The sequence below is a fragment of the Stegostoma tigrinum genome, chromosome 18 (assembly GCF_030684315.1).
Source record: "Stegostoma tigrinum isolate sSteTig4 chromosome 18, sSteTig4.hap1, whole genome shotgun sequence".
In the NCBI taxonomy this organism is placed as follows: domain Eukaryota; kingdom Metazoa; phylum Chordata; class Chondrichthyes; order Orectolobiformes; family Stegostomatidae; genus Stegostoma; species Stegostoma tigrinum.
This window is the reverse complement of record NC_081371.1, coordinates 52,096,919-52,118,559: the sequence shown is the minus strand read 5'-3', so window position 1 is coordinate 52,118,559 and position 21,641 is coordinate 52,096,919. Positions and strand designations below refer to the sequence as shown.

Here is a 21,641-nt window from a genome sequence, read left to right as displayed (position 1 = left end):
CCACAAGTGAATGAAACAACAGCCTGTGGTAAACACAGGGCCAGAGAAGAAATCAGTTGATTTTCATCAGTGAATTGTCTGCTCTGCCGTCTCAATAATGTGCAAATTAAAACAGAATCATTTTTGTCAATGCCAGCAATTGTGAGCTTGTGTTTGCAGATGATTTCAATACAAAAGGGAGCATCTAGATTTATTTTGACATATAATTTCAAAGAAAGGTGCCTTCTTGAACTGCTGCATGGACTACAGTGGTTCAGGAAGGCACCACTATCACGTTCTCAAGGACAGCTAGGGAAGGGCAATAAACGCTGGCCCAGCCAGCAATGTCCATATCCCATGATTCTTGATTGAGAGGGGAATACTGAAAACATGGGAATAATTTCAGCTGCTGCCATTTTAATTTGTGCTGTGCATGTGAAACAACTGTTTTTTGAGTATACTTCTGTACTCAATGGCAATGGGCAGAGCAAGCTTTTATGTTTATTTCAGGAGCCATGTATTTCATTGGCTGTGTGTGCAGATTTGTATTTGAACGCCTCTGGAAATCTCAGCTTATCCAGGATGCCCTCACCTCCATTTTAACCCCAATCAATTTGGGATCGCCTACCATCCTATGCTCAGTGTTCTACATCGGAATCCACAGCAGTCATTTCAAATTTAAAATTGTGTTCAGATTCCCTCTCTGTCACTCACTGAAACCTGGTCTATGAATAGGCTGTATGACTTTTCCAACCTGCCCTGCCATTCCATAAAACTGTGGTTGATCCAGTGGTAGTCGCAATTCCACTTTTCTGTCTGTCCCCCCAACACTCCTTTTGACTCCAAACCAGCTCATAAGACTTCTGCCTCCTCATGGCTCTGTACTGCAGCGAGCCACAGCCTCCTACGTCCCAATTTTAACAGCTGCCTGGATGCTAAGCTCTTGAATTCCCTCTAAAACCATTTCCTTAACCCCATTTTAATCAAACGTTTGGTCCCTGACCTAATATCTATGTGGCCTACTGCCAACGTGACTGATAGTTTTCTTGATAGTGTCCTAGCCATCTTATTTTAGCTCAAATAGCATTATTGTTTTAACTGTTCCAACTAAGAATCAAAATAAGAGGTGCGAGATTAGGACAGGAAAATTAGTTGCTTTAGTTTAGCTATGATCATTTTAAATGGTAAAACTAGCTTAAAACCAATTTAAGGCAATCGATCAAGCTTGTAATATTTAAGCAAACTGGGAATGATAAACTCTCACACATTGTGAAAGAAAAACAGCTTGGCAGCTTTTGTGAAATATCTAGGATCTTGGAGAACCTACAGTTCCTCTTTGCTGCGTCCATTGTCATAACTTAGTCAGAGCCAACTTGCTTTTCCCCTTCACATCATTTCTGTCCAAGTAAATCTCTGATGCTTTCTTAAAAGCCTTGGTTAAGCTGTACTTCTATGCTGTGCATTCCAGACTCAAACCACTCACTATGCAAAACAAAGCTTGCCTGGATGTTTTCCTGGAGGAATGTGTAATAAAAATTGTCTCACTTTGTATTTACTGACTCCTACACTTTCTCTCACACACATGATGCACACGCTGTGGGGGGAACAGGAGATTAGAATTTCCTCAGTTAAAAGGGGGGGAGAAAAAACAAAACTTTTGCCTCACTTTGGATTTGCTTCTTATGCAAGATATTCCAAACGGTGTGCTCAATTTTACAGGCAGTAGCAGTTTCTCTCAATCTATTTTGATCTAACCCCTTAAGATTTTTAGAACTTCTTTGCCTTCTCTGTCCAAGCAAAACAGCTCCAATTTCTCCAATATAGCAGGAACTGCAGATGCTAGGAGAATCTGAGATAACGAGGTATAGAGCTGGATGAACTGGATGAGCACAGTAAGCTAAGCAGCATAAGAAGGGTCTAGGCCTGAAATGTCAGCCTTCCTGCTCTACCAATTTCTCTGATCTTCCTTTGTAATTGAAGTGTCTCATCTTTGGAACCATTCTCATAAACCTCGTGTATACTTTTCAACACATTTCCATCCTTCATATAATGTAGCACCCAGAACTGGACATGATACTCCAGCAGTTCCCTGCTCTTAGAAATAGCAAGAACTGCAGACTCTGGAGTCAGAGACAACACACTACGGAGCTGCTGGAGGAACACAGCGGCAAGTTGACATTTCAGGTCAGGACCCTCCTTCAGAGCTGTATTCTCCCTGCTCTTATATCTGTGCCTTTATTTATGAAGCCTTGAATACTGTATGTTAATTAAGCATTTATTTCCCTGCATGTTATTCCCGTTCAAATAAACCTCTGATGCTCTCAAATGCCTTAGTTGTGCTAAAAAATAATGTACAGGGGAATACTGTATGCTTTATTAATAACTCTACCTGCCCTGCTATTTACCAACATATACATCCAGATGTCTCTTGCACCGCACACCCCTTTGGAATTGTACTCTAAATTGTTCTATGTTCATTTCACAGTAAATCACTCTTTTCTGGCAGTGAATTTCTTCTACCATCCCACCAACTTAAAATCCTTTTGTGTCCCAGTTAATAATTCTACTAAGTTCTGTCGTCTTTGAATTTGCTCCCTGCACATGTAAAATCTAGATTCTCTAGGGAATACAACGGCTTCTCATTAACATTCTTAGCTTTTCAAAAAACTCAATCAAATTAGATGCACACAATTTCCCCATAATCAGTCCGTGCTCTTAATAACCAAGATAAATATTTCCACAACTATTAATTCTATCCCAAGTAATTAACTCTCAAAGTTTCCCCACCACATTGTTGAATTAATTCATTAGTAATTACTAGACTCCCCTTTAATAACTGTTTGATAGAGTGAAACGGTCAAAATTTTCCTGTCCTCCACACCATTCCCAAATCCAGGGAAGATTAAAAAAAATTGTTGCTAGTGCCTCTAATTTCCACTCACTCCTTCAAAGTCCTTGGATGGATCTCATCTGGTCCTGGTGTCAGGACAGCTTTAAGCACCAACAGGCTATCCACTACCTCATCAACTTTAAACCCTCGTAGTGACTGTTTTCTCTTTTATCATAACCTGGGCAGTACCTACCTCAGATTTAGACAGATGCAAAACCTTCATTAGCACCTCAGCCCTGCCTTGATGTGCAAATTCTCATTTTGGTCATTAATCAGACCACTCCTCCTCCTATTACACTTTCACCATTGTTGTGCTTGTAGAAAAGTGTATGGGGTCTCCCTTTATATCTACTGCCAATCTCCAGTGATTAAAAGGTAGTGGGTATTTTTAAGTTAAAGAATGTATTAATGTCCAGAAATTCTATGGTCATAAAACAAGAGGAGCAGCTGGCAATTAAGTCCATCAAGCTTGCTCTGCCATTCAATACGATATACTAATCATTCAACTCCGTACCATTCCTGTTTTCTTCCACATCTTTCAGCCTCAAAATCTATATCTAACTCCCCCTTGAAAACATTCCGACAGAATTCCACTGACTCAACTCTGTCTGGGTCAAGAAATTTCCCTTCATCTCAGTCCTAAATGACCTACCATGTATCGTTAGACTACAACATTTTGGACTTGATTTTGGACTCTCCAGAGCATCATTTCTGCATTTGCAATGTCTAATATTAATGATGAGATAGAAAATCTAAACATACAAATAAGATTTACTGCTCAAGGAGACAGCAGGAGCCAGAAGCTGTCGGTAAGACTTTTTATTTTAGTGCAGCTCCAAAACTCAATACATTTTAGAAGAAAGTGTTTGGTCTCTTGGTGGTGAAACGTGGTTTGTGCTGTTGACGCAGGATTCTGTGCGGCAGAGGGAACTTGATCTTGGAATTCTGGAAAATAGTCAAACATATAGGATAGGATCAAATCAAAATTCATAAGCAGAAGACTCAAATTTCTGAATTAGGACACCGACATAATTAATTAATACTTACATGGAACTGCTTAATAGCAGGTCGACGACATTTGCTTGATGCAATCTCCTCTACTTTCATGATTTGAATGGAGTGAGCACGAGCACGATGGCGGGCTCCCATGTCACGGTCTGCAAAGAATTGAAAATAAAGAATGCGTAAGAAAGCAAAAAAAATGAAATAATACTCAAGATCCACATGTACAAGATTTTGTTCCAGTAACTTATGAAACTGGCTGAAATTTAAACAGCCAGTCTCCATGTATTCCTTCATACCTGAAAGCCATGTGATTTTTTTTTAAAAAAAGTGTTCTTTTCAAGCAGTTGTAGTTACTAAGGAGGTCCTCATTTTAATATTGTTCCCATGTTTCATCCCTTTAAAGGTTTCAGACATCTCTCACCAAAGTGTTGGGCAATGACATTCAACGGCATTAACGTGCCAATTCCCCAAAGCCTGTCCTTCAATGACGAGGCATAAGTCAGAAGTATGATGGAACAGCCTCCACACGCCTGGATGAGTGCGTTCCAACAACACAAGGTTGATACCATCCAGAACAAAACAACCTACTTGACTGGCACTACATCCACAAGCACCAACATACAGTAACAGCAATGTGTACTAACTACAAGATACATGGTGGAAATTCATCAAGGCCCCTCAGACAGAATGTTCAAAACCCATGACCACTACCATCTAGAAGAACAAAGGGTACAGATACATGGGAACCCTATCGCCTGCAATTTTGCCTCCAAGCCACTCATCACCTTGTCTTGGGACTAGGTCACTGTTCTTTCAGTGTCACCAGGTCAAAGCCACACAACTCCCTCCCCTACAGCTTTGCGGATGAAACTAGACTGCAGTATCTCAAAGGCAGCTCTCCACCATCCCAAAGATAACTAGGGTGGACAATAAATACTGACAGTCATTGATGCCCATAATGATTTTAAAAAACACCAGGACCATAAATTTCAAACATCATGGGCAAAGTTGCATTCAAAAATAACAAATATACATTAGACAATGTCAAAGCCGACTAGGACACAGAAGAGTAAGATTGAACAAGCAGTTAGCACCAAGTGACTGACCCCTCAAATCAAAGTAATTCTGTAGTGACCACATTGGGCATGTACCCATCACTAACAAAAATATGGCAAACAGCTTATGGTAACAGTCTGGGTATTCTGATCTACACAAGGATGTCTGGACCAGAGATGTGTTTTCGCCTCATTTTTTAAAAAGTAGGGTATTGGTGAAAAGAAATACTAGAACTGCAGGAGCTGGAAAAACTCAGCAGGTCTGGCATCATCTGTGGAGAGAACGCAGAGTTAACATTTCTGGTCTGGTGACCGTTCTTCAGAATGGAAAATAAATCTTGTGCAATGCAATCCAATATGCCCTTGCATTAAGTAGCATCAGCTACCCTGAATATATTCATGAAGCACTATCTGAGTAAGTAATCAAATGTTTTAAAGCAACTGGATATCTATAAATGACCTCCAGTCATAGAAAAGCATCCTTCCTTTGAGGCAGAAGCTGCAGATCCATTTCCCATTTGAGGATTTGACGGCAAAGAAGGTGCATTTGTAATGTAAATAAACTGGGTGAATACCAACCTGCAAACCTCTGACACACTGAAGGGCACTGAATGGCCTGGAAGTTCCCATGCAGTTGTAAGTCATGAAAAGACAATCAAAACCTTTCCTATAATTATCTATAGTTGATAATGCAGTGTATGCTGTCATAACAACTGATTCCTTTGGCAGGTGGGGTCAGTTACAGATGGGAAGGATTCAGGACCTTACCTGGAGGTCAGTGTATTGAGAGTTGGACCTGCTTTCAGATGGAGAGGCAGGTAAAGCGATTAAATGTAGCAACAGCCTGCTGGAACTTTAATGCCTGTACTCCACATTATTGCATTTTGACAGAACCTAGATCTTATTGCACATATTAACAAAATTACTCACAGCACTGGGTGACAGCACCAGCAGTGGTCAGGTCTCTGTACTCCCTGTACATGTTATGGGTTCCACTGCGAGAGTCATAGCGTAGCCAAATACCAAAGTTCTTCACTTTTACTGGTGATTTCTCAAAAACCTGTAACAATTAAACATGCCAATTAGTAAGGTTCAATACAAAATGTCTCTCTCAGATCTGTCAAATTAAAGACAAATCACTGCAACCACACTTCTCCTAGTTTTGGGGATATGGTTCAGAATACTTCACTAGAGTTGTCAAAACACATCTATCCGCAGTCTGACGTTGATTTTGATTTAACTTTAGGCAAATGGTTCAGTTTAGAAACTATTTGAATCGGAATTAGACATAGTCTCAGACATATCCCAAAGATTTGAGACATGCTCTTAACACATTTGAAATAATTTTTAAATTGGAATAAAAGTCATAGTGATGGCAAAAGAGGGCGAAAATATTTCCAAATTAGCTCCAAACTCAAGGCCATTGCAACACTGAGGGAAAGCAGCAGAGTCAGAGTTGTATAGCACAGAAACAGCCCATATGCCTCTAAACCCTTCTTATTCATATACTCATCTCAATGACTTTTAAATGCTGTAATTATACCCACCTCTACCATTTCTTCTGGCAGCTCATCCCATACAGACACCACCTCTGCGTGAAAAAGTTGCCCTTCAGGTCCTTTTTAAATCTTTCCCCTTGCACCTTAAACCTATGTCCTCTAGTATTGGACTCCGCTACTCTGGGAAAATGACTGACTATTCACGCTATCCATGACCCTCATGAAGTTATAAAGCTCCAATGCTCCAGGGAAGATAGCCCCAGCCTATTCGGCTTCTCCCTATCGCTCAAACCCTCCAACACTGGTACTTTCCTTGTAAATTTTTTCTGAACCCTTTCAAGTTTAACAACTTCATTCCTCTAACAGTTCAGAATTGAACACTATCCGAGATGTGGCCTAACCAATGTCCTGTACAGGTGCAACATAACCTCCCAACTCTCATGCTCAATGTTATGACCAATGAAGACAAGTGCGCCAAATACCACCTTCACTACCCAGTCTCCCTGTGACTCAATTTGGAAGAAACTATGCACCCGCATCCCTAGGTCTCTTGTTCAGCAACATTCCCCAGTACCCTACCATGAACGGTAGAAGTCCCACCCTGGTTTGCCTTCCCAAAATGCAAAACCTCACACTTATCTAAATTAAACTCCATCTGCCACTCCTTGGCTCACTGGCCCATCTGATCAGGGTACCGTTCTTCGCTGTACACTACACCACTAATTTTTGTGCCAGCAAACATACTAATTTACACTCAAATTGAATCATTTACATTAATGATGAAAAGTAGTGAATACTTTAGGAACTTTAACTGCATAAAATCAGGAAATAATATAAACTCCCATTTCAAGGCTGTGACAGAAGGCATAATTCAGACAGGGAAAAGTATATTATTCACAAAGAGTGTACATACAGAAGGCGGCCAATGCAAGAGGAAGGGTGTTAAAACAACTGAGGGTAAAAGTATGCACTTTATTTCCTTCTTAGAAGGAAAACGCTTGCAGGAGTCATTTCTTATATATTTTAATGACAGGGTTTAAATGCAAGGCCATAAGCAGTCTGCAGATGATATAAAAATTGGCCACATGTCTAGCGAGCAAGAGAATTCTAGCCTGCACAAAGATTTTGATTGTTTAGATGAGCTGAAGTGCCAAACTAAATTCATTATTTTCATACTGATTTGGGAGTGACTAGGTATGGCAGCAAATCTGGGGTAGCTGATCTATTGTGTAGGGAGAGTCTGAATCCTATATTTGCCACAAAAGAACAAGGTGGGGTGGTGGGTGGTAAATCCTGTAAAGTTGTACCAGAACTAAACATAGTAGATGCAAGACGGATGCTAACAATCACCAGGCAGTTCAGAACCAGGGATCACAGTCCAAGGAAAGGGGGCAGGCCTTTTAGGATAGAGATGAGGAGAAATTTCTTCACCCAAGTGTGATTAGCCTGAGCAGTTCTCTGCCACAGGAAACTGTTGAGGCCAAAACACTGGGAACTTTCAGATATTTAGATATAGTTCTTATGACTAAAGGATCAAAGAATACAGAGAAAAACTGGGAATAGGGCACAGAGTTGAACAGCCCAGCCACAATCATATTGAGTAGCAGGGCCAGCTCAAAAGCCCAAATGACCTACCCCTACGCCTGCATTCTGAGTAACAGAAACTGTCAGTCAAGATCAAATGAAATGAGCTATACACTAGACAAGCAGGCTAATCTTAAAACACTAGAATGCAGTTCTATGACCATCAAAACTACAGGCTCTTTGAGTGCCAAGTCGTTTTTCCTGTAGTTCTACAGATACTTTGACATATTATCATAGTTCTGTCTTAAGCCATGGTGAATCTGCCTCCAGTACTCTTGGGTGCATTTTAGATACTAATCACCCGTTGTTTGTGAATAAATTTTTTTAATCTCTTCACCTTTTGTTTGTTTTGCCATTCCCTATAAATTGGTGTTCTCTGGTTTTCAATGTTTCCAGCATTGGGAACAGTTTCTCCGTCTGTTTTTCTAGACACCTCATGAATTTGAACACAATCAAATTTTATCTCTTGCCGTCTAAAGAGGAAACATAGGCTGGAATCAGATCTGATGTTACTAGGTAAGAAAGGATGGAAATTGTGCAGGCAGAGGACACAATCTTGTAATTGTCCTGCTGCCAGAGGACTGGATAATTGCAAGTGTTACTACCTACTTTAGGGCAGCACGGTGGCTAGCTCTGCTGCCTCATAACGCCAGGGACTCTGGTTCGATTCCAGCCTTGACTGAGTGTGGGTTTCCTCTGGTTTCCTCCCATAGGCCAAAGATGTGCAGGCTAGGTGAATTGGTGATGCTAAATTGCCTCAGTGTCTAGGCTGCCAAATGCAGGGATTGGTTAGGAGTTAGATTGATCTGGACTCGATGGGCTGAATGGCATACTTCCAGTGTGGATTCTGTGATTATCCAAAGATTCAGAACAGCAGATACTTAAAAATTCAATCTTGGGATATGGGCTTGCTGGCTGGACCAGTATTTATTGCACACCCCAAAAGCCCTCTAGATGGCAGTGGTGAGCCACCTTGAACTGCTGCAACCCATGAGGAGTATCTACGGCCACAAAGCTGTGAACTTTCAGGATTTTGACCTAGCAACACCGACGGAACACAATGCAGTTCCAAGCCAAGAAGGCAAGTGGCTTGGAGAGAAACTTGCAGGTGATGGCAGCTCCATGTATTTGCTGCCTACATCCTTCCAGGTGGAGGAGTTCATCTTTTTGGAGGGTACTAAGGAACCTTGTGAATGCCCACAGAGCATCTTGTAGATGGTGCAAACAGCTGCCACAACACATTAGTAACAGATAATAAAATGTGAGGCTGGATGAACACAGCAAGCCAAGCAGCATCTCGGGAGCACAAAAGCTGACGTTTCGGGCCTAGACCCTTCATCAGAAAGGGGGATGGGGGGAGGGAACTGGAATAAATAGGGAGAGAGGGGGAGGCGGACCGAAGATGGAGAGTAAAGAAGATAGGTCTCCATCTTCGGTCCGCCTCCCCCTCTCTCCCTATTTATTCCAGTTCCCTCCCCCCATCCCCCTCTCTGATGAAGGGTCTAGGCCCGAAACGTCAGCTTTTGTGCTCCTGAGATGCTGCTTGGCCTGCTGTGTTCATCCAGCTACACACTTTATTATCTTGGAATCTCCAGCATCTGCAGTTCCCATTATCTCTGATACTATTAGTAACAGATAGACGGGTTGTCAAGAGTGGGGATGGGGTGCAAATCAAGAAAACCTCTTCATCCAACTTATTTTAGGGATGGGCAGCATTGCGTTTCTTCAGTGGCACTGGTGCTACTCTCACCCAGGGAAGGAGAGATCATTCCCTCACACTCCTGGCGCTTGCCTTATAGTGGACTGGTTTTGAGGAATTATGAGGTGTGTTTTTCACAGCATTCCTTATTGGCGAGAGTAGAGATGAAGAATTGGTCATTTAGCCCTCCCATCCCATTCATGTCTGATCACTCAATTCCAATTTCCTGCAGTATTCCCATATTCCTACAACATAAAAATACACCAAATCTGTCTTGAACACACTTGTCAACCGTCCAAATGCCAAAGCTTTACCACAACCATTCTAAGGAATTTTGCTCATTACAGCTATAAATGGGTAGCCCCTCATTCTGAGATTTTTGACCCAATGCTTCCAGATTCCTCTAGCCAGTGAAAACGCCTTCCTAATATAACTTTGCCTCCGCCACATCTGCTCCCAGGATGAGGCATTCCACTCCCTCACATCCCAGACGTCCTCATTCTTCAAGGACCACAACTTTCCCCGCAGTGGTCGAAGGGGCCATCAACAGTGTCTCCCGCACCTCATCCCTCACACCCGCCTCCGCAATAACCACCAAAAGAGAATCCCAAGTCCTCACATACCACGCACCAATCTCCAGATACAACGCAACGTCCTGCGACACTTCCACCATCTACAATCCAACCCCACCAAAGACATTTTTCCAATCCCACCCTTGTCTGCCTTCCAGAGAGACCACTCTCTCCGCGACTCCCTTGTCCTGTCCACACTCACCTCCAACCCCACCACACCTGGCACTTTCCCCTGCAACCGCAGGAAGTGCTACACTTGCCCCCACACCTCTTCCCTCACCCCCATCCCAGGCCCCAAGATGACTTTCCACATCAAGATGTTCACCTGCACATCCGCCAATGTGGTATACTGCATCCGCTGTACCCAGTGTGGCTTCCTCTACATTGGGGGAGGCCAAGCCGAGGCTTGGCAACTGCTCTGCAGAACACCTATGCTCAGTCCGCAGTAAACAACTGCATCTCCCAGTCGCGAACCATTTCAACTCCCCCTGCCATTCCTGAGACATGTCCATCCTGGGCCTCCTGCAGTGCCATAATGATGCCACCCGTAGGTTGCAGGAACAGCAACTCATATTCCGCCTAGGAACCCTGCAGCCCAATGGTATCAATGTGAATTTCACCAGCTTCAAAATCTCCCCTCCCCCGACTGCATCCCAAAACCAGCCCAGCTCGTCCCCGCCTCCCTAACTTGTTCTTCTTCTCATCTATCCCCTCCTCCCACCTTGAGCCACACCTCCATTTCCTACCTACTAACTTCATCCTGCCCCCTTGACTTGTCCCTCCTCCCTGGACTGACCAATCTCCTCCCTACCTATCTTCTCCTCTATCCATCTTTGGTCCACCTCCCCGTCTCTCCCTATTTATTTCAGAATCCTCTCCCCACCCCCCGCCTTTTCTGATGAAGGGTCTAGGCCCGAAACATCAGCTTTTGTGCTCCAAAGATGCTGCTTGGCCTGCTGTGTTCATTCAGCCCCACACTTTGTTACCTTCCCAACATCTGTTCACTACAAAATGGCTTTTCAATTATATCACCACGTTTTCAAAATACCAAGACACTTTGTTCCAGTCTACTGAATGTCTCCACATATAGAAACCCCATGACCTAGGATTCATTCATTTGAATGAACCCTTCTAAACCAAGGATATTCTTCCTCAGTAAAGATCCAAAAGTGTATGCAATATACTACGATAATAAAATGTGAGGCTGGATGAACACAGCAGGCCAAGCAGCATCTCAGGAGCACAAAAGCTGACGTTTCGGGCCTAGACCCTTCATCAGAGAGGGAGATGGGGGGAGGGAACTGGAATAAATAGGGAGAGAGGGGGAGGCGGACCGAAGATGGAGAGTAAAGAAGATAGGTGGAGAGGGTGTAGGTGGGGAGGTAGGGAGGGGATAGGTCAGTCCAGGGAAGACGGACAGGTCAAGGAGGTGGGATGAGGTTCGTAGGTAGCTGGGGGTGCGGCTTGGGGTGGGAGGAAGCAAGCCGCACCCCCAGCTACCTACGAACCTCATCCCACCTCCTTGACCTGTCCGTCTTCCCTGGACTGACCTATCCCCTCCCTACCTCCCCACCTACACTCTCTCCACCTATCTTCTTTACTCTCCATCTTCGGTCCGCCTCCCCCTCTCTCCCTATTTATTCCAGTTCCCTCCCCCCATCCCCCTCTCTGATGAAGGGTCTAGGCCCGAAACGTCAGCTTTTGTGCTCCTGAGATGCTGCTTGGCCTGCTGTGTTCATCCAGCCTCACATTTTATTATCTTGGAATCTCCAGCATCTGCAGTTCCCATTATCTCTGCAATATACTACGTATGGTTTCACATTATTTCAGTAACTTTGCTTCCTTCCAAGTTGGATAACCACATACTTTCCCACATTATATTCTGTCTGCCATTTTCTAGCCCATCCACTTGGTCTATATCCATCCTGTCCTGTCTAATTTCCTACGTAACTTAGCAAACTCGGCTTCCTCAGGTAACTGTTATCTCATTGGTATAGACTGCAAATAGCCATGGCCCCAGCACTTCCCCTCATGGTAGCTATACCATCATTGGCTGGGAGAGATAGTGGGAACTGCAGATGCTGGGTAATCTGAGATAACAAGGTGCAGAGCTGGATGAACACATCAGGCCTAGCAGCATCAGAGGAGCAGGACATCTGCCTCCTGCTCCTCTGCTGCTGCTGGCCTGTGTTCATCCAGCTCTACACCTTGTTATCCCATCATTGGCTGCGTTTTTTTGGGCTGTTTTCTGCCTGTTAACCAAGCCACAATCAATAGCTATGTTATCCAAACACCCAATCTTGTGTTCTAACATCCTGCATGGCACATATGTGGACTCGACTGGGTTATTCACAAAGATCATTCTAATGACCCATTTCCCTCCTTTACTGTCTGTTATTCAATGCTCTTTCAGTGCTAACCCTGAGGTGGTATCTTGTCAAATAATCTCCAAACAATGGATAATGATGCATACAGGCTAATCTCCTCTAGCCAATTCAAGGAGAGAGGGGTGGATATTGCTTGAAAGGTTTAATAGTTAGTACATCCATAGATAGAGCACTGCACACAGTGTCTTGGAAAGTACAACATTGCAAAGATGTGATCTACTAGGGGGTAGAGAGAACAATTACATGGCAGTTGCAGCTGAAAAAAAAATTGCTGGAGTGGGTATTTTTAAAGGAGAGCAGGCCAAGGGGAGATTAGCCAATTACAAAAATTTAGTGTCTTAAATGAGTGGATAGGAATGATGCAATTCCCATGACGGAGAGGTCAGTACCAAAAGTTATAGACAAAGCAACTGATAGTGTGAAGAGGAACTGAAGAGAATGTTTTTCAGTGGTGAGGTCTTGAACTTACTACCAAAAGAGCTGCGAGGTAGAATCCCTTTAGTCCATGATTGGTAAAACCGAACAGATAAAATTTGCAATTCACAGGAAGTTCCAAGACTATCTGCCAGCATTCAGTTTTAAAAATGCATTCTGTGATTTGTAAATCCAAATCAAGTAAAAGCTGGTCATAAAGAGCAATATTTCCTGAATATGAACCAAAATGATGCAAACGCTGAAGGTCGCTGGACCCAAAATATTAACTCTTTTTGCGTTCACAGATGCCGCCGGACCTGCTGAGCTTTTCTAGCAACTTTGTTTTTGTTCCTGGAAAATACTTGGCTGTTTTGGCTTTTGGACTGCTGGATGTCCAAAACTGGAGTAAAACCTGAAGCTGGGACATTTGAGAGATTGAAAAGCAAGAATATCAATTAGCTAAACATATGCACTTTTAAACAAAGAAAACTAAAGAAGTTACCAGTCCACAATAGACAATTTCACCAGCAGACTTCTTCAGCTTCTTCAGCATCGAAACAAAGTACCAGAATCGAGACTTGGCAACAATAGGATTTGGAGCAAAAATGCGCATCCGATAGAGTGGAGGGCTGGGCTCTTTTGGTGAGGGCAGGCGCCGCCCAATCACCTTGTACTCCTTAAGCTGAATTGTGAAAAATACAGGTTAAAATACCACTCATAACAAACACACCACATATCCCCAGGACAAACACATGTAGTACCTTCAATTTCACTTTGTGAAACACAGATGGTTTCAAAAGGCGACAAGGTACTGTTTATTTCTGCACACTATAAAAAAGGCATTAACAAGTGAAACATAATGACTCTTGGGTTTTGTGTGCAATACCAAAAAGTAAACTGCACTAAAGAGGCATAATAGTGCAATCTTATTTTCATTGCACCTTTGTTCCATCAGTATTTTTTGATGGTGAATGTAGAATTTTCTACCTTCACCAACCAAACAACACTGCTGGAATATAGAAGTTTAAAAATGGAAAAGACCACATGGCCGGAAGTAGTTACTATCAGTTGAAGAGAGAAACTAGATGTTTAATCACAGTCCTGGAACATGAGCTCTAATTTCTTTCTGCCAGATCTACTGGGTTCCTCCCTTTTTCAATAACCAGTTCAAGGTTCAGATGGATGATCCTCTCCATGAAACTTGTAACCAGCTGAAACTTAACTCTGTTTCTCTCTCCAAATACAGCCTTGACCCACTAGCATTCCCCAGCACGCTGAACACGAAAATTATGTGTATATATCATCAGCTTGTTACTTGATTCACATAATTGAAAAGAATATTGATGTTGGATATCAGAATAAAAAACCTTAGGCTAGGTAGCATCTGTGTGGAGACAAAGAGCTAAAGTTCCACATTTGTTTTTACTCAAGTTTTAAAAAGGCAACTTTAATCAGAATGTGTCTCACTGGCTGCACGTGTGGAGAACTGAACTTGGCACAGTTTTAAAAAATTGTACATAAGGTTATGTGCATGTAATACTGTAAATCTTGAAACAGTATGCACATTGAAATGACATGCATGGCAATGCTGCCTACACTAATGTTGTGCGAACTACCATGTTGTATAAGCTATAATTATGCAGACAAACTATTCCATGGACTGCAATGCTACATATACTGCTATTGCGTGCAGTGTGCGTGCAATATGCTGTACATAGTGCAATGTTCTGCAATACTGCATCAGGTTAGGCGAGGCTAATCTACTCCAGAGACTATTTATGCTGAGATCTACATAACCGTTTGGGGGACTCCTCCGTGGAAAATGGTGGAATTTGAACTGAATTTTTTGTTTTAAAAAAATGATAGAACTCTACATAACGAGTGCAACGACAATTACTGGAAAAGCCCATCCGGTTCACTACTGTCCTAGAGGTAAAGCAATTGCCATTCAGACCCGGCCTGGCCCACACGTTGATTCTTAACGGCACTCTGAGCGATACACGCTGGCTCAACCGGCAGAGCCATCCCGCGAATGGAGCAAAATGAACATGCAGCTATCCCCTCCCGCTTGTACTGAAGGTTAGTGTGAAGCTGGTCCTGGCTGCAGCACTGAGATCCACTCCCTCCTCCCAGGGCCAGCAACACATGGCTCCATCCCTCCCAGGCCATGGCGGCCATGTTGAAGAGACACAGATTAACATTCCCACTTCACAGAACCGGTCCGCGACAATCCCCTCTCCCTGGCCGCTCCCCAGTTACACACGGGTTACAATCGTTCGGGGCCCCGAAGGAATGAACCGCCGCCACCGCCCAGGGTTCCCTCTCCCATTCCCTCAACCTACGACGCCCGATGCCTTCATGTCGCCGCTCGATCGCCTGCCACCGAGAAGAGGACGTTACGTCACTGACCGCCCGTCTTGCGCCCTCACGTCGCCAGCCGCCGGAAATGACGATACAGATCCCACACCCCCTTCCAGTTTTCTGGCATATGATTGGATATGATGCCCCTCAATCCCCGCAGACGATTGGATTCGCCGCGGCAGAACTACAGATGATTGGTTTAGACGCCCCCCCAACGCACTCGTGGCAAGAAGACAACAGGGGTGGGGCGCGCCACGTTGTTATGGATTGGTTCAATTGTCCCAGCTCCCCAGATGATTGGATATGCTTGTGTAACGATGCAGCTGATTGGTCAGGATTACGGAAAAGATCCGTTATGATTAACTAAATAAAAGAGAAGGAATACAAAGTGTTTAGAAAATGAAAGTTACAATATTTTAAAGTCTAAACCGTTCCAATGGATCAAACGGAATTTAGTGTTGTGCAGAAAAAGCTGCAAACCCATTATCAACCGAATCACTGTTTGCACCAATCCGGTCTACGCTCTCATACAGCTTCATGTTTTGTGGTGAGAAAAACGCCAATCAGCTTCAAATCAATTGCATTTGCAATACAAATATGTAAAATATAATTTAGACAAGTTCTTTTAGGCAAATTGTTTTTTTTTAAAGCATTAGTTCCGGGAGTCATGACCTGAGCTCTTGCCCCGTACTTCCGGTGGAGTTGAAGCCGCGAGGCGGTGGCGCCGGCTCCGTGGAGCGAGGTGGGGGAAGGTAAAGGAGTCACCACTTGCCGCGACTTCCCGCTCCCTGTCCGCCCCGACCTGGGCGATAGGCCCAGGCTCATCTCCGTGTGTCCCCTCCCAGTCCCAACCCTCATCCCCCCCCGGCCCCCCCAATAAACTCCCGCCTCCCATCTTGTCACTGACTGGAGGGACACGGACCATGTGCAGGTAGAAGCGATTAGTTTAGAGTGGCATCATAGATGGCACAGTGTTAGTGGGCCGAAGTTCCTGGTCCTGTGCTCTACTGTACTGTTCTATGTGTAACCCTCCTCATTCCAATCTCTTTCACCCTGACCCCTCTCCTTTTCTTCCATTTTCCCTATCTCGTGTAAACTCCCCTATTCCTTAACCTCCCCCCGCTCCATGCTCTCCACTTCTTTCTCCCTCCATTAGTTATCCTCTTTGATTCCCTTCCTCAGAGATAATGGGAACTGCAGATGCTGGAGATTCCAAGATAATAAAATGTGAGGCTGGATGAACACAGCAGGCCAAGCAGCATCTCAGGAGCACAAAAGCTGACGTTTCGGACCTATCATCATATGAAGGGTCTAGGCCCGAAACGTCAGCTTTTGTGCTCCTGAGATGCTGCTGGGCCTGCTGTGTTCATCCAGCCTCACATTTTATTACCTTGGATTCCCTTCCTCCCCTGTTTTCTGCAGCCCCTGTCCCCCCGTCATACATCCTCCCTCCTCACACCACGACCGCCTCTCCTCCTAAATTACAGATGGTAAAGTGGAATTCAAAGCAAACGGATCACGCTTGCGAACTGCTTTGCAGAACACCCACGGTCGGTTCGCGCTAAACGACTGCACCTTCCTGTCGTGAACCATTTCAACTCCCCCTCGCATTCTGCAGATGTCACATCCATCCTGGGCTTCCTGCAGTGCCACAATGATGCCACCCGAAGGTTGCAGGAACAGCAACTCATATTCCGCTTGGGAACCCTGCAGCCCAATGGTATCAACGTGGACCTGACGATCTTCAAAACCTCCCCCTCCCCCTCCCCCTCCCGCATCCCAAAACCAGCCCAGCTCATCCCCGCCTCCCTAACCTGTTCTTCCTCCCACCTTGCCCCTCGTCCCACCTCAAACCCCACCCCCATCTCCTACCTATTAACCTCATCCTGCCCTCTTGACCTGTCTGTCCTTCCCGGACTGACCTGTCTCCTCCCTACCTACGGTCACCGTTACTCGCTCCATCCCCATCTTTTTAACTGGTCTGTCTCCTCTCCATCTTTCTTCTCCTCTTCCATCTTTGATCCGTCTCCCCCTCTGTCCCTATTTATTTTAGAACCTCCGCCCCCCCCCCCCCCCCCCCCCCCCCCCATTTCTGAAGACAGATCTAGGCCCGAAATGTCAGCCTTCCTGCTCCTTTGCTGCTTGGCCTGCTGTGTTCATCAATCTACACCTTGTTATCACAGATCAGGCATGTGGACTGAATAGTCTGCACCTCCCAAAGCAAGACACGGAAGGTGGTGGTGAAGGATTGTTTCAGACTGCAGGCCCATGACCAGAGTGTGCTGCAGGGATTGGTGCTGGGTCCACTGCTTTTTGTCATTTACATAAACGATTTAGATGTGAAAATGAGGTTTAGTTAGTAAGTTTGCAGATGACACCAAAATTGGTGGTGTGGTGGACAGCACAAAAGGTTGGCTCAGAGTACAAAGGGACCTTGATACAACAGGCTGCGGAGTGACAGGTAGAGTTTAATCTAGATATGTGTGAGGTGCTACGTTTTGGTAGGGCAAGTCAGGGCAGGACTTACTACATTTATTAGTAAGGTCTTGGGCAGTGTGGCCGAACAAAAAGGCCTTGAAGTGCATGTTCGTGGTTCCTTGAAATTGGAGTCATAGGTAGACAGGAAAGTGAAGAAGGCGTTTGGTATACTTGCTTTTTTTGGTCAGCGCATTGAGTAAAAGAGCTGGGAGGTCATTTTGCAGCTGTACAGGATATCGATTAGGCCACTTTTGGAATACTGCACGCAGTTCTGGTCTCCTTGCTACAGTGAAGATATTGATAAACTTGAAAGAATGCAGAAAAGATTTACAAGGATGTTGCCAGGTTTGCAGGGAGAGGCTGAATAAGCTGGGGCTGTTTTCCTGGAGCCTCATTGGCGGAGGTGTGACCTTTATAGAGGTCTGTGGAATCATGAGGGACGTGGATAGGGTGAATAGTCATGTCTTTTCCCAAGGATAAGGGAGTCCAGAAGTAGAAGGCGTAGGTGTAAGGTGGGGGGAAAAATTTAAAAGGGACCTAAGAGCCAACTTTTTCAGAGTGTGGTGTGTGTATGGAATGAGCTGCCAGAAGAGGTGTTGGAGGCTGGTACAATTGCAACATTTAAAAGGCATCTGGATGGGTAAATGAATAGGAAGGGTTTGGTGGGACATGGGCCAAATGCTGGCAAATGGGACTAGAATAATTTAGGACATCTGGTCAGCGTGGATAAGTTGGACTGAATGGTCTGTTTCTGTGCTCTACAACTCAATAATCTGATTTAGAGGTATATAATACTCTTTGTTACACTTATGGATTGGTTCTTTCTTCACTCAGAAATTCAAGGCAGCGGGGAGTTTGTATGGTATGTGAGAGATTCTGCATTGGATGTTTTAATTACTGATGTACTGATCTTCAAGTGCTGATGACGTACTAATGATATACTGACAGACGTGAATAAAAAGGAGACTATCATTGTCTTGTCTCTGTCCACTGCTTTCCTCTTGTGCAGAAATATGAACTGCTGATGCTTCATCTTTTAGGTTTGATTTTCTGTCTTCGCTTGAGTAGGAGCAGAGGATACACATGACTCAGGAAATCAGGTTATTGCATCATATACTGTAACAGCATCCTGTCGCAGCAAAGCCACAGTAACTGACAGGTTTTCAGCTAGCGATAATTTTACTGCAGGGGCACCGTTGCTCAAATAGAATCTGTAGGAAAATAAAGTGCAAATTGTTTCTGCTGTGTTCTGTGTTACTGGTGTGTCTGAATATCTGATTTTTTTTGTTATTGCTATTGACAGATGAGGAAAGTCTGTAAATGGAAAGAGAGCAAACCTACCTTCAAGAATAGGTAATTGGCAACAATGGATGAACAAGCACTTTTGGGTTTGAACCCAAATGCAGATGCCAGTTTCAGACAGAGGGTGAGTTAAACAATTTAAACTAAAATACTGTAAGATCAGTTTTGTTTGCCAGACGGGATTTTAATATTTTGTCAAGACATGCAGAATGTTAATGAAACCTATAGGTGACCATAGGATAGTCAGAATAAAGGAACAGTAGCTTGGCATCTTGAGCCTGCTGTGCCATTCATGATGATCATTCATTACGATCATTTTAATGCTGTTTTCCAGCCCCATTCCCAGACCACTTGGTACATTTACTATCTAGAAATCTGTCAATCTCTGATTTTGAATGTACTCCATGAAACCATAATAGTGAAATTGAATAAACAGTTAGCAATGAATATAAGCACTCCCCAGCCTGCAAACGGGTTCTGTTCTGGAATCATTTGCAAGTCAGTTTGTACTTGATGCTGGACAACGTGTAGCTGCTGTTCGTAAATACAGGAAAGGTGTTGTATGTCACGTCTTTAAAATTGCACCCCTGTATATGATCATGTTCGTAAGTTGTTTGTAAGTCGAATGTTTGTCAACTGGAGCAAGGTTTTCTTGAGCGAGACAGTTTTGTTTGTGGATGCATTTGGCTTATGGGCTATTGTCTGGGTCCTGTCTTGTAGCAATGCACACAAAGTTAAAAGGGCTTTGGTGTCCAGTGCACAAAGATAAGGAATATACTGCTTAGCATTATTTTGGTGTCTTTGAGATGATAAGATTTAACCAGAGACTGCTGTTATTTAATTGGTTTCTTGGACTGTTAATGCAGTTATCATGTATGTTCTTGACTCTCTGCTTCTTTCCTGTTTGTGCATCTCCCTCCTTTTCAAAAGGAAAGAGAAAATCTTTTTTGACCTGTGTTCATTTCTGTATTTGTAGTTGCACCTCTTGATTGCCAAGAGACCTTAAAATAGTAACATGTTAGTATGCCTGCTGAGGCGTGAATGATTGTAAAGATTCTCATAAGGGTATCAATCAAATCAGATGAAGAATTTCTGGTTTCTCATGGTGTCCTAACTGACTGACTACTTTCATTGTCTTTGGGAGAATGTTAGTTGCATCTCAGACTGTATTCAATCTCATTCACATCTATTTCATGAAAGCTCGCCATTCTAAATGGGTCAGGGCTACTTTGGTGACCACTTCAGTCCATGAAAATCTCAGGTACTAAATTGGCTGATGGATTCAAGGATCAGGAATTCTCCTTGATACCGCTATGACACCATTTTTTTTTTAAGGTGACCAGTCCTACTCTTTACTAAGATAGTGTAATGGCATGAAAACGTAACAGTTTCAGCATAGAAAGAAGCCATTCGGTTCATTGTGTTTGTGTCAGCTCCCTGCGAGGGCATCTTTCCAACTCCTACTTCCATGCCTTTTTCCTTGCAGCCTTGCAAACATGTTATTTTGAGGTAACTGTCCAATTCCCTTTTGAAAGGGGCATGCTGCATGAGTCTTTTTGGTGACTGTAATTGCGAAGTTCACGAAAGTAGTTTTAAACTCTTCTAACTGCAAGATCCTTTTTTGTTGGTTGTAAATCTATTGCACAATAACTGAGTTACAGCTTTTGCTATTTATGAAGGTTGCAGGCTGGTTCCAAGAAGCTCTGATTGCTTCATACAAGGAGTAGCTGGAAGGCAAAGTACTAGGCTAATGGTAAGATTCTTAGTAGTGAAGATGAGCAGAGAGATCTCAATGTCCATGTACACAGATCCTTGAAAGTTGCCACCCAGGGTGACAGGGCTGTTAAGAAGGCATACAGTGTTTTAGCTTTTATTAATAGAGGGATCGACTTCCAGAACCAAGAGGTTATGGTGAAGCTGTGCAAAACTCTGGTGCGGCCGCACTTGGAGTATTGTGGACAGTTCTGGTCACCGCATTATAAGAAGGATGTGGAAGCTTTGGAAAGGGTGCAGAGGTGATTTACAAGGATGTTGCCTGGTATGGAGGGACGGTCTTACGAGGAAAGGCTGAGGGACTTGAGGCTGTTTTCATTAGAGAGAAGAAGGTTGAGAGATGACTTAATTGAAACATATAAAATAATCAGAGGGTTAGATAGGGTGGATAGGGAGAGACTTTTTCCTAGGATGGTGACGGCGAGCACGAGGGGGCATAGCTTTAAATTGAAGGGTGAAAGATATAGGACAGATGTCAGAGGTAGTCTCTTTACTCAGAGAGTAGTAAGGGAATGGAATGCTTTGCCTGCAACGGTAGTAGATTCGCCATCTTTAGGTACATTTAAGTCGTCATTGGACAAGCATATGGACGTACATGGAATTAGTATAGGTTAGATGGGCTTGAGATCGGTATGACAGGTCG

General features: G+C 43.8%; 2 protein-coding genes and 1 non-coding gene across 8 annotated transcripts in view; 1 reads left to right on the top strand and 2 right to left on the bottom strand.

Annotated features, from left to right (window-relative positions):
• Nucleotides 1-3,673: 3,673 nt before the first annotated feature.
• On the bottom strand, nucleotides 3,674-15,540 carry rpl18a (ribosomal protein L18a). Its single transcript, XM_048548731.2, has 5 exons — nucleotides 15,427-15,540; nucleotides 13,587-13,766; nucleotides 5,860-5,989; nucleotides 3,917-4,026; nucleotides 3,674-3,814 (listed from the first exon to the last, which is right to left on the bottom strand). The coding sequence occupies exons 1-5, from the start codon at nucleotides 15,442-15,444 to the stop codon at nucleotides 3,722-3,724; spliced, it is 531 nt and encodes a 176-aa protein (XP_048404688.1). The 5' UTR covers nucleotides 15,445-15,540; the 3' UTR covers nucleotides 3,674-3,721.
• LOC125461169 (small nucleolar RNA SNORA68) lies at nucleotides 13,835-13,968 on the bottom strand. Its single transcript, XR_007249418.1, has one exon. It is a non-coding gene; the product is annotated as a small nucleolar RNA SNORA68 (small nucleolar RNA).
• Nucleotides 15,541-16,105: 565 nt separating the features above from the next.
• The window catches only part of xpot (exportin, tRNA (nuclear export receptor for tRNAs)), a 55,994-nt gene continuing 50,458 nt past the window's right edge, over nucleotides 16,106-21,641 (top strand). For 3 of the 6 annotated variants that reach the window (XM_059652543.1, XM_059652544.1, XM_059652539.1), the window contains exons 1-2: nucleotides 16,106-16,197; nucleotides 19,227-19,349. In XM_059652543.1, the coding sequence (XP_059508526.1) occupies nucleotides 19,290-19,349 (60 nt within the window). In that variant the 5' untranslated portion in view covers nucleotides 16,106-16,197; nucleotides 19,227-19,289. Of the gene's footprint in view, nucleotides 16,198-16,249; nucleotides 16,377-19,061; nucleotides 19,083-19,226; nucleotides 19,350-21,641 lie in introns of those variants that run through there. The other 3 variants (XM_059652540.1, XM_059652541.1, XM_059652542.1) reach the window with 3 other exon arrangements.

Coding starts and splice junctions, on each gene's coding strand:
- rpl18a (XM_048548731.2), bottom strand. Junction 5,990..13,586: donor AAATTGTCTATTGTGGACTG/GTAACTTCTTTA, acceptor TAATTGTTACAG/GTTTTTGAGAAATCACCAGT. Junction 4,027..5,859: donor TGGTGCTGTCACCCAGTGCT/GTGAGTAATTTT, acceptor AATTCTTTGCAG/ACCGTGACATGGGAGCCCGC.